A 14332-nucleotide genomic window follows, 5' to 3' on the forward strand; every position below is an offset into this window, starting at 1 on the left:
GATGTGTTGTGCAGTTACCCTGTTATTAAACAGTGCATACAGCCGATCTGAAAGCCAGCACATGACGTGCAAGTATGGCTGTGGTACCCCATGTGAACCAAATACGCAGTTACATAAATTAAATATCTAGGTGTTAAGTTGCAAAGCAATATCAAATGTAACAAGCACATGACATCAGTTGCAGGGAAGGCAAGTGGTCAAATTTGTTTTATTGCAAGAAGTCTTTTTAGTATGGCTCATCTCTAAAGGAGGCCACATACAGAATACTTCTTGAATACCACTAGAGTCTTTGAGACTCTACCAGGTAGGATTAGAGTACATCGAAGCAATTCAGAGGCACGTTGTTAGATTTGTTATTGATAGGTTCAATCATTATATGAGTATTATGGAAATCCTCTGAGAACTTGAATAGGAGTCCCTGGAGGAAAGATGACATATTTTTAGTGAAACACTATTGATAAAGTTTAGAAAACCAGCATTTGCAATTGTCTGCTGAAGAATTTTACGGTGCCCAATGTACATCTTGTGTAAGGAATATGAAGTAAACATAAGGTAAATTTGGGTTCATACACAAGCAATTAGACAGTATTTTCCCCCTCACTCCATTTGCGAGTGGAACAAGGAAGAGAATGACTCGCTGCTGTGCAAGGTAACCTCTGCCAAGCACCATAAAGTGGCTTGTGGAGTATTTATGTAGATGTAGATGTCTACATCAATTTATGGAAGTAAAGGAAAACATAAATAACTTTGAGAGGATCTGAACTCTCCTCCATCAAATTTGTGTCCAGTTCCTGTAATTAGTACTCTTCCTTGGGAACTTTGCAGTGTAATAATGAACCTCAGAATATACTGTAACTAAGTACATGATTTCACAGTACTCTAATCAAATGAGTCATTTAGTTTACAAAGGACTTACTCACTGAAAAATATAGTAACATGCTAGCCATTTATATGATCGTCCTTTAATTAATATTAAGCTATCTTTAATCTCCATTTTTCAACATACATTGATTTATACTTAACTATATGTGCAATGTCACATACACTTTACAGTCTTGTACATTCAGAAATTTTTCAATTGTATACAAGCAAAATGGCACAGTGTAAGACACTCAACTCATTCGGTTCAAATCCCCACCTGTACATCCTGATTTAGGTTTTCCTTGATTTGTTTAAACAGTTTAAGGCAAATGCTGGGAAAGTGCCTTGGAAAGGTACTTTTAAAAGGGCACAGCTGATTTCCTCTCCAACCTATTTCTAATGACCTCATCATTGACAATGTTAAGCTCTAATATTCCATCCTTTTCCTATGGAGATGGAGATGTCAAGCAGACATGATTTCAGTTTGCGTTTGAAGTTAATTATATTGTATATTAGATTTTTCACATACTTGGATAAGGGGTGAATTATTTTTGGGACTGCATAACCCACTGCTTTCTGCATCACACTAAGCCTGAGTGAGTTTTGTTACCAGGAATTTCTGAGTTGAAAGTGAACATCTTCATTACCAAATGAATTACATAGCATTTCTTGTGTAACTTTGAAAATTATGACATAAAAGTAGTTACAAGTCAATGTGTCTTTATAGAGGCAGTTAATACCACAGGACAGAATTCTAGGATGAAAAATGTAATTTTTCTTTGATATACCTTATATTTTACCCTTATTTAAAAAATTTATTTTCAGTAATGAACAAGTTTGGATTATCTAAGTTTTTTTCAACATATTTCAAATTAAGTTTTGATTTGATTGAATATGTAGTTTTCTCTTTGTGATTAAAATCAGCAATATTACAAATTCTTATTCCTCAAAAATTAGTACACTTACAAATTCTTATCCTTCAGGCGACCCACATGAAGACATGCTTGAAGACCTATTGATATTTCTGTAAGCATATCTGCTAATTTCTTCTGAATGAGCTGGGTGGCTGCTAAAGGCCGTCCAAACTGGTGACGCTCTAGTGTATATCGACGTGCTTCTGCTAAGCAAAACTCTGCTGCACCCAGGGCTCCCCAACCAATACCATAACGAGCATTACTAAGACAGGTAAAAGGTCCCTGGGGAAAAAGGGCACAAAAAAAGAACCTTAAGTTACAACAGATCCAACACTTACAATAAAAATGTGAAATATGGAAGAGTTTATTTTGAATATAAATAGAACACACAGAAAAACTTTATCATCTTCACTTCAAACATCAGGCCTTTTTTAGTTTTGCCTGTTACAGTATGCATCAATTCCTCAGTATTCTTCGAGTTCATTATATCCACATTGTGTAAACTGTATGAACCAAATGAGTATTGATTATATAATCCAATGTGCCTCAACTAAGAATACATTTGCCATGTTTACCAAAATTCATCCACAAGATAACAGATCGTAGGGATGAGAGGTTTTTTTTTTTTTTTTTTTCTTTTAGGCTTTGAAGAATAAATTGGATCAGCCATCATAAATGAGTGTAATGAATACAACTTTAATCTACGTGACAATCTGATTGTTGATTTGGAAATTATGTAAATATCTGGAGATGTGTGTTAAGGTCAGTGAGAACCTAGGGATGAGAGTTACTTTTTTCTTTTAGGCATTGAAGAATAAATCGGATCAGCCATCAGACATGAGTGTAATGGATACAACTTTAATCTATGCGACAATCTGATTGTTGATTTGGGAATTATGTACATATCTGGAGATGAAAATCTAGATTATTCCATGATTGAACTTAGAACATCCAAAGTGATTGTGTCAACAATTTGCTTACAGTACTTCATGAAATCGGTGCTCAGCTGCAGGATGATTTGCCTCATAATGGGGAAGAAAAAGATAATTTGAAAAAGAGTAGCAACATAATTGTACAAATTTTCTCACTTTAGATGAAAGAGTAGTGTCTCAAACTAATTGTATTTTCTTAAAATTAGTAGAAATGGTCATACATATTGCAAATCTTTAACTGGCAATACAATTATAGAAAATAATTAGTTTTATTTCCTACAGATGAAATTATGCTGTTTTGATATCAGCCTGTAAAAGCAGACATAAGTTTGTATCTTTCAACTTTAAACCTGCCTATCTCCTACCACTTACTTTTCAAAATATTTTGGAAGACTATTTATGATCAGATTTATTGACATGTTGCAATTCCTTTCTGATTCCTTCCCAATTTGGTTTCCATATAAGATACTTCACAGAGGATGCTATAATCATTTACAGGAATAAAATACTTTGTTAACAGTATCCTCTGAGAATCTTTTTGAATTTTTGGACCTCTTCCAGGTTAGACTTACAAAATTAATACAGCATGGGAAATCAGATAGTATAGACTCTTTCAGTGTTTTACCCTCAACCTATTCTTATCTTGATTTTTCATTAATGGCTTTCCAATGATGGTAAATAATCAGGCAGCAATGGTTGCCAATAAAATAGCTGTACAGATCAAGTATTACTACTACACAACACAAGCCACAAAAATGTCAAATTTGTTAATACTATTTTATAATAGTGAATGACACTGTAAGTCATTGAAATGAGATAAATGTGCTGGAAATTCAGAACATACAACATGTAAAGTTCCTATGTAGCCAAACAGACAATTAAATTAGTAGCTTATTGATAACTAACTGAAGCAACAAAGTTTGCTCCAAAAATTATTTTCTGACAGTATGACAGACAAGTGATTCTGTTATATTCTTTGTGTATTTCTATCATCTGCACTAATGAAAAGAATTTACATTTCATAGGCTATAGTTAAACAGAAGAGGGAAGTTCCACAATTGTAATAGGCTTGTCTCTCTCATACAAATGGCAAACATGAAAAAGCCAACACACATTACAAAAAGATGGGTAGAAAAGGACTTGCCAAAGGTGGATGTACCAGAATTAAATAATGCTAAATATACAATTATGTACCAGTTTCTGAGAAGACATAAGAAAGGAAAAGAAATACGCCTGATTGGCTGACTTTGAAGTAAAGATGCTGTAAATACAATAAATAGCTACAAACCCACAAATGAATCCATTTCAAAAATTTACAATCACAATGTACTATCTTTGCATGACAAGACTATGAAATACACAGCTCTTTTTTTCTTTTTATTTACACATCAAGTTCCATAGGACCAAATTGAGTAGCAAATCTCCAAGGTCATGCAACATGTCAGAACATGAAATTACAACATACAAGTAATAACAGATAAAATAAAATGTATATGAACTCAAAAAAAGACAAGCCATAAGTTTGAGTAAGCACAATCAACAGTGAACAGGGGTCAACAAGAGGTTTGTGAACTTATTGCCCACACTGTGCATTTCTGAAGCACAGATATCTTTTGAGAATGATAAGAGTTACCCCAAAATATAATACCATATGACATAAGACTTATGTCATAAGTGAATGAAAATAAGCAAAGTAGACTAACTTTCATGTTGAACGATCACTTACTTCAGATACCGTTCGAACAGTAAAAATGGCATCATTAAGTCTTTGGACAAAATCCTGAATGTGGGCTTTCCATGACAGTTTACTATCTATCTGAACACCTAGAAATTTGAACTGTTCAGTTTCATTAATCATACGCCCATTCTGTGAAATTAAAACGTCAGGTTTTTTTGAATTGTGTGTTAGAAACTACAAAAGCTGCATCTTACTGTGATTTAGCATTAGTTTATTTTCTACAAGCCATGAACTTATGTCATGAACTGCAGTATTTGAAACTGAGCCAATGTTGCACATAACATCCTTTACTACCAAGCTAGTGTCATCAGCAAACAGAAATATTTTAGAGTTACCTGAAATACTAGAGGGCATTGCATTTATATAAATAAGGAATAGGAGTGGCCCCAACACTGATCCCTGTGGGACCTCCCATTTGACCGTACCCCACTCAGGCTCCACATCACCACTATTCTCAACACTGTGAATAATGACCTTCTGCTGTCTGTTGCTAAAGTAAGAAGTGAACCAATTGTGAGCTATTACCCACATTCCATAATGGTCCAATTTCTGCAGCAACATTTTGTGACCAACACAGCCAAACACCTTAGTTAAATCAAAAATATGCCTAGTACTCGAAACCTTTTGTTTAACACATCAAGTACCTCACAGAGAAAAGAGAATATAGCATTTTGAGATGTTAAATGACTTCTAAAGCCGAACTGTTTATTTGATAGCAAAATGTGTGATATAAAATTATCAATTATCCTTACATACAGAGCATTTTCAATGACTTTGGCAAACATTGATGGCATAGAAATAGGTCGAAAATTGTCTACATTATTCCTTTCTTCCTTTTTATAAAGCGCCTTTCCTACTGAGTACTTTAATCAGTCAGGAAACTGACCATTCCTAAACGAAAAATTAGAAATATGGCTAAATACAGGGCTAAGATGTGCAGCAAAGTACTTTAATATTCTGCTAGGCACTCCATCATATCCATGAGAGTCCGTAGTCTTCAGTGATTTAATTATTCACTCAATCTCCCCCTTGTCTGTATCACTGAGAAATATTTCAGACATCAATCTCGGAAAGGCATTTGCTAAGATTGTTATATGATTTCCTGTAGAAACTAAATTTTTATTTAATTCACCAGCAATGCTCAGAAAATGATTGTTAAATACTGTACATATATCTGATATACAAGTAACAGAAACTGACTTTATATTGCCAACCTTGTGCTGCTGACCGGACACTTACTTCACACCTGACCATAGGGTTTTAATTTTATCCTGTGAATGAGCTATTGTATTTGCATTCCATGTACTCTTTGTCTTCCTAATAACATTTTTAAGCACCTTGAAGTGCTGTTTGCAATGCACTACTGTAGCTTGATTGTGACCACTTCTAACGTTTTGATATAATTCCCGCTTTGTTCTACATAATATCCTTACCCCACTAGTTAGCCACCGAGGCTGCCTTTTACTGCTAGTACCCTATTTAGCCCCCCCCCCCCCCCCCCCCCATGAACCATGGACCTCCCAAGTGGGGAGGCTTGCGTGCCTCAGCGATACAGACAACGGAGGGGTATCTGTCGAGAGGCCAGACAAATCTGTGGTTCCTGAAGAGGGGCAGCAGCCTTGTCAGTAGTTGCAGGGGCAACAGTCTGGATGATTGACTGATCTGGCCTTGTAACACTAACCAAAATGGCCTTGCTGTTCTGGTACTGTGAACGGCTGAAAGCAAGGAGAAACTACAGCCGTAATTTTTACCAAGGGTATGCAGCTTTCTGTATGATTAAATGATGAAGGCGTCCTCTTGGGCAAAATATTCCGAAGGTAAAATAGTCCCCCATTCGGATCTCCGGGCGGGGACTACTGAAGAGGACGTCATTATCAGGAGAAAGAATACTGGCATTCTATGGATCGGAGTGTGGAATGACAGATCCCTTAATTGGGCAGGTAGGTTAGAAAATTTAAAAAGGGAAATTGACAGGTTAAAGTTAGATATAGTGGCAATTAGTGAAGTTCGGTGGCAGGAGGAACAAGACTTTCTGTCAGGTGAATACAGGGTTATATATACAAAATCAAATAGGGGAAATGCAGGAGTAGGTTTAATAGTGAATAAAAAAATAGGAGTTCGGGTAAGCTGCTACAGACAACATAGTGAACGCATTATTGTGGCCAAGATAGACACAGAAGCCCGTGCCTACGACAGTACTACAAGTCTATATGCCAACTAGCTCTGCAGATGACGAAGAAATTGAAGAAATGTATGATGAGATAAAAGAAATTATTCAGATAGTGAAGGGAGACGAAAATTTAATAGTCATGGGTGACTGGAATTCGATAGTAGGAAAAGGAAGAGAAGGAAACGTAGTAGGTGAATACGGATTGGGGGTAAGAAATGAATGTGGAAGCCGCCTGGTAGAATTTTCACAGAGCACAACTTAACCATAGCTAACACTTGGTTCAAGATCCATAAAAGAAGGTTGTATACATGTAAGCAGCCTGGAGATACTGATAGGTTTCAGATAGATTATATAATGGTAAGACAGAGATTTAGGAACCAGGTTTTAAATTTTAAGACATTTCCAGGGGCAGATGTGGACTCTGACCACAATCTATTGGTTATGAACTGTAGATTAAAACTGAAAGAACCAGAGGTTGTACAGAGTTTCAGGGAGAGCATAAGGGAACAACTGACAGGAATGGGGGAAAGAAATACAGTAGAAGAAGAATGGGTGGCTTTGAGGAATGAAATAGTGAAGGCAGCAGAGGATCAAGTAGGTAAAAAGATGAGGGCTAGCAGAAATCCTTGGGTAACAGAGGAGACACTGAATGTAATTGATGAAAGCAGAAAATACAAAAATGCAGTAAGTGAAGCAGGCAAAATGGAATACAAACGTCTCAAAAATGAGATCGACACGAAATGCAAAATGGCTAAGCAGGGATGGCTAGAGGACAAATGTAAGGATGTAGAGGCTTATCTCATGAGAGATAAGATAGATACTGCCTACAAGAAAATTAAAGAGACCTTTGGAGGAAAGAGAACCACTTGCATGAATATCAAGAGCTCAGATGGAAACCCAGTTCTAAGCAAAGAAGGGAAAGCAGAAAGGTGGAAGGAATATTTAGAGGGTCTATACAGGGGCGATGTTCTTGAGGACAGTTTTATGGAAGCGGAAGAGGAGGTAGATGAAGATGAAATGGGAGATATGATACAGCGTGAAGTGTTTGACAGAGCACTGAAAGACGTAAGTCGAAACAAGGCCCCGGGAGTCGACAACATTCCATTGGAACTACTGACAGCCTTGGGAGAGCCAGCCCTGACAAAATTCTACCATCTGGTGAGCAAGTTGTATGAGACAGGCGAAATACCCTCAGACTTAAAGAAGAATATAATAATTCCAATCCCAAAGAAAGCAGGTGTTGACAGATGTGAAAATTACCGAACTATCAGTTTAATAAGTCACAGCTGCAAAATACTAACGCGAATTCTTTACAGACGAATGGAAAAACTGATAGAAGCCGACCTCGGTGAAGATAAGTTTGGATTCCGTAGAAATGTTGGAACACGTGAGGATATACTGACCCTACGACTTATCTTAGAAGAAAGATTAAGGAAAGGCAAACCTATGTTTCTAGCATTTGTAGACTTAGAGAAAGCTTTAGACAATGTTGATTGGAATACTCTCTTTCAAATTCTGAAGGTGTCAGGGGTAAAATACAGGGAGCGAAAGGCTATTTACAATTTGTACGGAAAGCAGATGGCAGTTATAAGAGTCGAGGGGTATGAAAGGGAAGCAGTGGTTGGGAAGGGAGTGAGACAGGGTTGTAGCTTATCCCCGATGTCATTCAATCTGTATATTGAGCAAGCAATAAAGGAAACAAAAGAAAAGTTCGGAGTAGGTATTAAAATCCATGGAGAAGAAATAAAAACTTTGAGGTTTGCCGATGACATTGTAATTCTGTCAGAGACATCAAAGGACTTGGAAGAGCAGTTGAACGGAATGGACAGTGTCTTGAAAGGAGGGTATAAGATGAAGATCAACAAAAGCAAAACGAGTATAATGGAATGTAGTCGAATTAAGTTGGGTGATGTTGAGGGAATTAGATTAGGAAATGAGACACCTAAAGTAGTAAAGGAGTTTTGCTATTTGGGGAGCAAAATAACTGATGATGGTCGAAGTAGAGAGGATATAAAATGTAGAATGGCAATGGCAAGGAAATCGTTTCTGAAGAAGAAAGATTTGTTAACATCGAGTATAGATTTAAATGTCAGGATGTCATTTCTGAAAGCATTTGTATGGAGTGCAGCCATGTATGGAAGTGAAATGTGGACGATAAATAGTTTAGACAAGAAGAGAATAGAAGCTTTCGAAATGTGGTGCTACAGAAGAATGCTGAAGATTAGATGGGTAGATCACATAACTAATGAGAAGGTATTGAATAGAATTGGGGAGAAGAGGAACTTGTGGCACAACTTGACTAGAAGAAGGAATCGGTTGGTAGGACATATTCTGAGACATCGAGGGATAACCAATTTAGTATTGGAGGGCAGCGTGGAGGGTAAAAATCGTAGAGGGAGACCAAGAGATGAATACACTAAGCAGATTCAGAAGGACGTAGCCTGCAGTAGGTACTGGAAGGTGAAGAAGCTTGCACAGGATAGAGTAGCATGGAGAGCTGCATCAAACCAGTCTCAGGACTGAAGACCACAACAACCCTATTTAGGACATTCTAATGGAAAGCAGCTCTCAAAGAGCATCAGAAATGTGTTAAGGAAAGCATTATATTTGTCATCTATGTTACCAGCACTATAAACATCCTGCCACTCTTGTTCCTCGACAAGGTTTAAAAAATTCTCAATTGCTTTTGGATTAAATGGTTCAAATGGCTCTGAGCACTATGGGACTTAACTTCAGAGGTCATCGGTCCCCTAGAACGTAGAACTACTTAAACCTAACTAACCTAAGGATAACACACACATCCATCCCCGAGGCAGGATTCGAACCTGTGGCCATAGCGGTCGCACGGTTCCAGACTGTAGCGCCTAGAACCGCTCGGCCACTCCGGCTGGCTTTTGGATTAACTTTCCTGCATAGTTTGTAATTATATGTGACATTTGTTTGAGTACAAAATCCTTTTAGTGTTAAAATTGGTGCATCATGGTCTGAAAGGGCATTGACCCTTTTACTAACAGAATGCCCATCTAGTAATGAAGAATGAATAAAAATGTTGTTTATGGCTATGCTACTGTTCCCCTGCACCCTAGTTGGAAAAACACAGTCTGCATCAGATCATATGAATTTAGGAGATCTACCAACATCATTTTTCTTGCACTATCATGTACAAAATTTATACTGAAGTCACCACATACAACTAATTTCTCGTACTTCCTATAAAGTGAACAAGAACCCCCTCTAGCTTGGGCAGAAATGCTCTGAAGTCAAAATTAGGGGACCTATAAACAAAAACAATTAAAAGTTTAGTTTCACTAAATTCAACTGCAACTGCACAACATTCAAATATCTGTTCAGTGCAGTGCCACGATACATACCTCTATGGACTCAAAAGGAATACTGTTTTTTACATACATGGCCATTCTCCCACCCCACAATGAAATCCTTGAAAAACAGCCAGCTAACCTGTATCCTGGTAAAGGAAGCCTTTGAATTGTCAAATTATTTAAGTGGTGCTCCAATATACGAATAATTTCATAGTCAACATCTATAAGCAGTTCACTAACTTTATCTCTAATAGCTTTAATATTCTGATGAAATATGCTAACTCCTTCTCTACTTGGAAACATGACATCCTCTGAAGGTGAGCCCTTAGAGGGACTTCCTTTAAGCAGGTATATCCATCAGCTGACTTCATTCAAAAACGGTGCAGCTCTAACACCAACTACTACAGGAATTTTTCCAAGAGCGTCCTACCACCACCCACTACACTGTCACCTACAAGCTTTGCCAGTCTCCCCTTCCCATACCTGTTGAAGTGCAGGCCATGCCTAGTGAAACCCGATCTACTGATAAACTCAACTGGCACCACTGCAATGTGACCCATGCCCTCTGCCATCAGTGCCCTCTCCAGCCCAATGTTAACGTGCTTAACAGCTGCATTAAGATGAGGCTGATCATGATGCTGAAACAGTTGCATGAAATGCAGATTGATGCCATCAGTTTGAGTAGCTATCTTTATCAGGTCACCACCTACATCACATTCCCTGTCCCTATCAAGGCTATTCCCTGCACCAGGTCTAATTTGGTGCGTAGCTTTGTGTATGTAATTAATTTCCTAATTTATTTTGACCATTCCTAGTTAATATCTTTTGTTATGGAGTGAAATCAGTAATTGTTTCAGGACTTAAATTCTATTGTTTACTTATAAACAAAAATGAAATCTGTAATAATTATAAACATTTGGAAGAAGAACTACTAGAATCCTTTAAGTATTTACTTGGCTCTATTCGAAAACATGTTAGCAAAGCCAGCACTTATTTAATTCCAAAATAATTACCAGATTGGTCAAAAGCATTGTTTGCATAACTAGATCTGCTAATTTCATTATTTAAACAAATAATTTGGCCTAATCTTTGTGGTAGAGAGAACTGTTAAAAAGGAGGAATTTTTCGATCTATTCATATAATTGAATGAGTTATGTTTTAATTGTAATTTCTGTAACTTAAAACATCAAAAAAGTATAGTCTCAGTGCCTATTACTGTGAGGATTTATAAAGCCCCTATTTTTGGTCCTGAGACAGTCCGTCCACGGCCAATTTTCAGAGGGAAATTATGTACTGCTTCAAGTAACAACAATGCATCAAATTTAACAGTGGAATTAGTGTAACACAAATAGGCCATGTGTTAAGGCAATGACAATGTCTGTTCAAGTTATTTGAGAAATAGTGTCACACATACCTTATTCTTCTGCAAGAACTGTGAACTGTGTGGTTAGGTTTATACTTCTCATAGATGTTCAACAGCAAACTATCATAGCAGTATGCTGATGTTTGCCTGCAACCTATTAATGAGGCTTATCAAAATTTACCAATAGTGAGCTATGTAATGTTGGGGGATGTGGACAGTGACAGTAAAGAACTGTGAAACACAACTGTGCAACTGTTAGCTATATTAATTACAGTAGGCAGTGTTGAACTTCCATCCTCCACCCCCCCCCCCCACCCCCTATTTTTCAGCCAGTATAACAATGCAGTACGTCACACCAAGGACCAATGAAGAAACAAAGCAGGTGAACGTCACAAGCTTTCAGCCAAGTGCTCATTGGCCTTTTTCAAGAGGTATGACTGCCAGTGGGCTGCTGGTACACCCTTATATATGCTAGCTGCCAGCTGATATCACTGGTGCTCACAGCCTTGCCATATATGGGCATAATTTGACTTGGCATTCAATATGTACACTTCAACCATGTGATCCCTGGATTCCACATCATTCTGAGCTGCAGGAGGCCATCTCCATTAAGGGCGTTATTGGTGATTTTTATTTCAGTGGCTTATTTAATTACACAGTCCCAAAAGCCATTAGTGTGAGCCACAACAGTGGTTTCATCGAATTTGATCAGGTGACCGTTTTCTAAAGCATGTTCAGCTAAAGTCGATTTCTCAAAGTAGTGTATGCGATAAAGCCTCTTGTTCTTCTGTCTGCATTGTTCTACCATTCATACCGATTTCCAACATATGACTGGCCGCACTCGCAAGCCATCTTGTAGACCCGAGGTATTCTGCGACCTACTCCATCTCTAACTGGTCTCAGGACTTCCGAATATTTATCAGAGACCTGAAGATCAATTTGATTTTGTGTCTTTTCAGTAGGTGGCTTGTCTTGCTCAACATGGACCCACAGAATGGCAAGAAGACATGTTTCTTTTCCTACTTTTTGTCGGTGGTCTTATTGTGATTCTCACTTGAAAGCACTCCATTTATTTAATGAATGTTGTAACCGTAGTTCCTGAAGACCATACTGTCACCCTCATTAAGATGAAGATGGTCAGTCTGGTTGATAAAATCATTAGACCACAGAGCTGTGGTCAAAATGCACAATAACCCTGAAAGAGTGGTTTGGTGTGGGGCGGTAGAGGGGTGACGTGGACCGCGGTGGCCACCGTAGGGTTGTGGACCACTCTGGCTGCGGCAGGGATGGAGCCTCTCCGTCGTTTCTAGGCCCCCGGTTAACATACAATACAATACAATACAATACAACACAACACAATGATGATCATTTATGAGTCACTGCAAGCTTAATATCAGTAACATGTATTGTCTTAATACAACTGGCCAGAGCCAATAGTTTTTCTTATTGCACAAAAGAAGTATTTCATTCTCCTCCATCTATTTTTCTCCTTTTCACATCAAAACTAAGAATATTCCTGTTACTGTCAACTGGAGATACTATAAACACATTTTTTGTGTTTTCTTGATTTTATAAAGTGTGGTCAGTTATGTTGTTGTTGTTGTGGTCTTCAGTCCTGAGACTGCTTTGATTCAGCTCTCCATGCTACTCTATCCTGTGCAAGCTTCTCCATCTCCCAGTACCTACTGCAGGCTACGTCCTTCTGATTCCGATTAGTGTATTCATCTCTTGGTCTCCCTCTACGATTTTTACCCTCCACGCTGCCCTCCAATACTAAATTGGTTATCCCTCGATGCCTCAGAACATGTCCTACCAACCGATCCCTTCTTCTAGTCAAGTTGTGACACAAACTCCTCTTCTCCCCAATCATATTCAATACCTCCTCATTAGTTGTGTGATCTAACCATCTAATCTTCAGCATTCTTCTGTAGCACCACATTTCGAAAGCTTCTATTCTCTTCTTGTCTAAACTATTTATCGTCCATGTTTCACTTCCATACATGGCTACACTCCATACAAATACTTTCAGAAACGACTTCCTGACACTTAAATCTATACTCGATGTTACCAAATTTCTCTTCTTCAGAAATGCTTTCCTTGCAATTGACGGTGTACATTTTATATCCTCTCTCCTTCGAGCATCATTAGTTATTTTGCTCCCCAAATAGCAAAACTCCTTTACTACTTTAAGTGTCTCATTTCCTAATCTAATACCCTCAGCATCACCTGACTTAATTCGACGACATTCCATTATCCTCGTTTTTCTTTTGTTGATGTTCATCTTATATCCTCCCTTCAAGACACTGTCCATTCCGTTCCACTGCTCTTCCAAGTCCTTTGCTGTCTCTGACAGAATTACAATGTCATCAGCGAACCTTAAAGTTTTTATTTCTTCTCCATGGATTTTAATACCTATTCCAAATTTTTTCTTTTGTTTCCTTTACTGCTTGCTCACCTCACCAAAAGTCTTGTTCCTTCTGCCACCGAACTTCACTAATTCCCACTATATCTAACTTTAACCTATCCATTTCCCTTTTTAAATTTTCTAATCTACCAGCCTGATTAAGGGATCTGACATTCCACACTCCGATCCGTAGAACGCCAGCTTTGTTTCTCCTCATAACAATGTCTTCCTGATTAGTCCCCTCCCGGAGATCCGAATGGGGGACTATTTTACCTCCGGAATATTTTACCCAAGAGGATGCCATCATCATTAACCATACAGTAAAGCTGCATGCCCTCAGGAAAAATTGTGGCTGTAGTTTCCCCTTGCTTTCAACCGTTCGCAGTACCAGCACAGCGAGGCTGTTTTGGTTAGTGTTACAAGGCCAGATCAGTCAATCATCCAGACTGTTGCCCCTGCAACTATTGAAAAGGCTGCTGCCTTTCTTCAGGAACCATACATTTGTCTGGCCTCTCAACAGATACCCCTCCGTTGTGGTTGCACCTACGGTACGGTTATCTGTATCGCTGAGGCACGCAAGCCTCCCCACCAACGGCAAGGACTATGGTTCAAAGGGGGAGGTGGTTAGTT

General features: G+C 38.3%; 1 protein-coding gene across 1 annotated transcript in view; it reads right to left on the reverse strand.

The window, feature by feature from the left end:
* LOC124721632 (glutaryl-CoA dehydrogenase, mitochondrial-like) overlaps positions 1 to 14332 on the reverse strand; it is a 160329-nt gene that overhangs the window by 21030 nt on the left and 124967 nt on the right. The window contains exon 7 of the mRNA XM_047246692.1: positions 1828 to 2057. Coding sequence (XP_047102648.1) covers positions 1828 to 2057 — 230 coding nt within the window. The remainder of the gene's footprint in view (positions 1 to 1827; positions 2058 to 14332) is intronic.

Source organism: Schistocerca piceifrons, chromosome X (genome assembly GCF_021461385.2).
Source record: "Schistocerca piceifrons isolate TAMUIC-IGC-003096 chromosome X, iqSchPice1.1, whole genome shotgun sequence".
NCBI classification, from domain to species: domain Eukaryota; kingdom Metazoa; phylum Arthropoda; class Insecta; order Orthoptera; family Acrididae; genus Schistocerca; species Schistocerca piceifrons.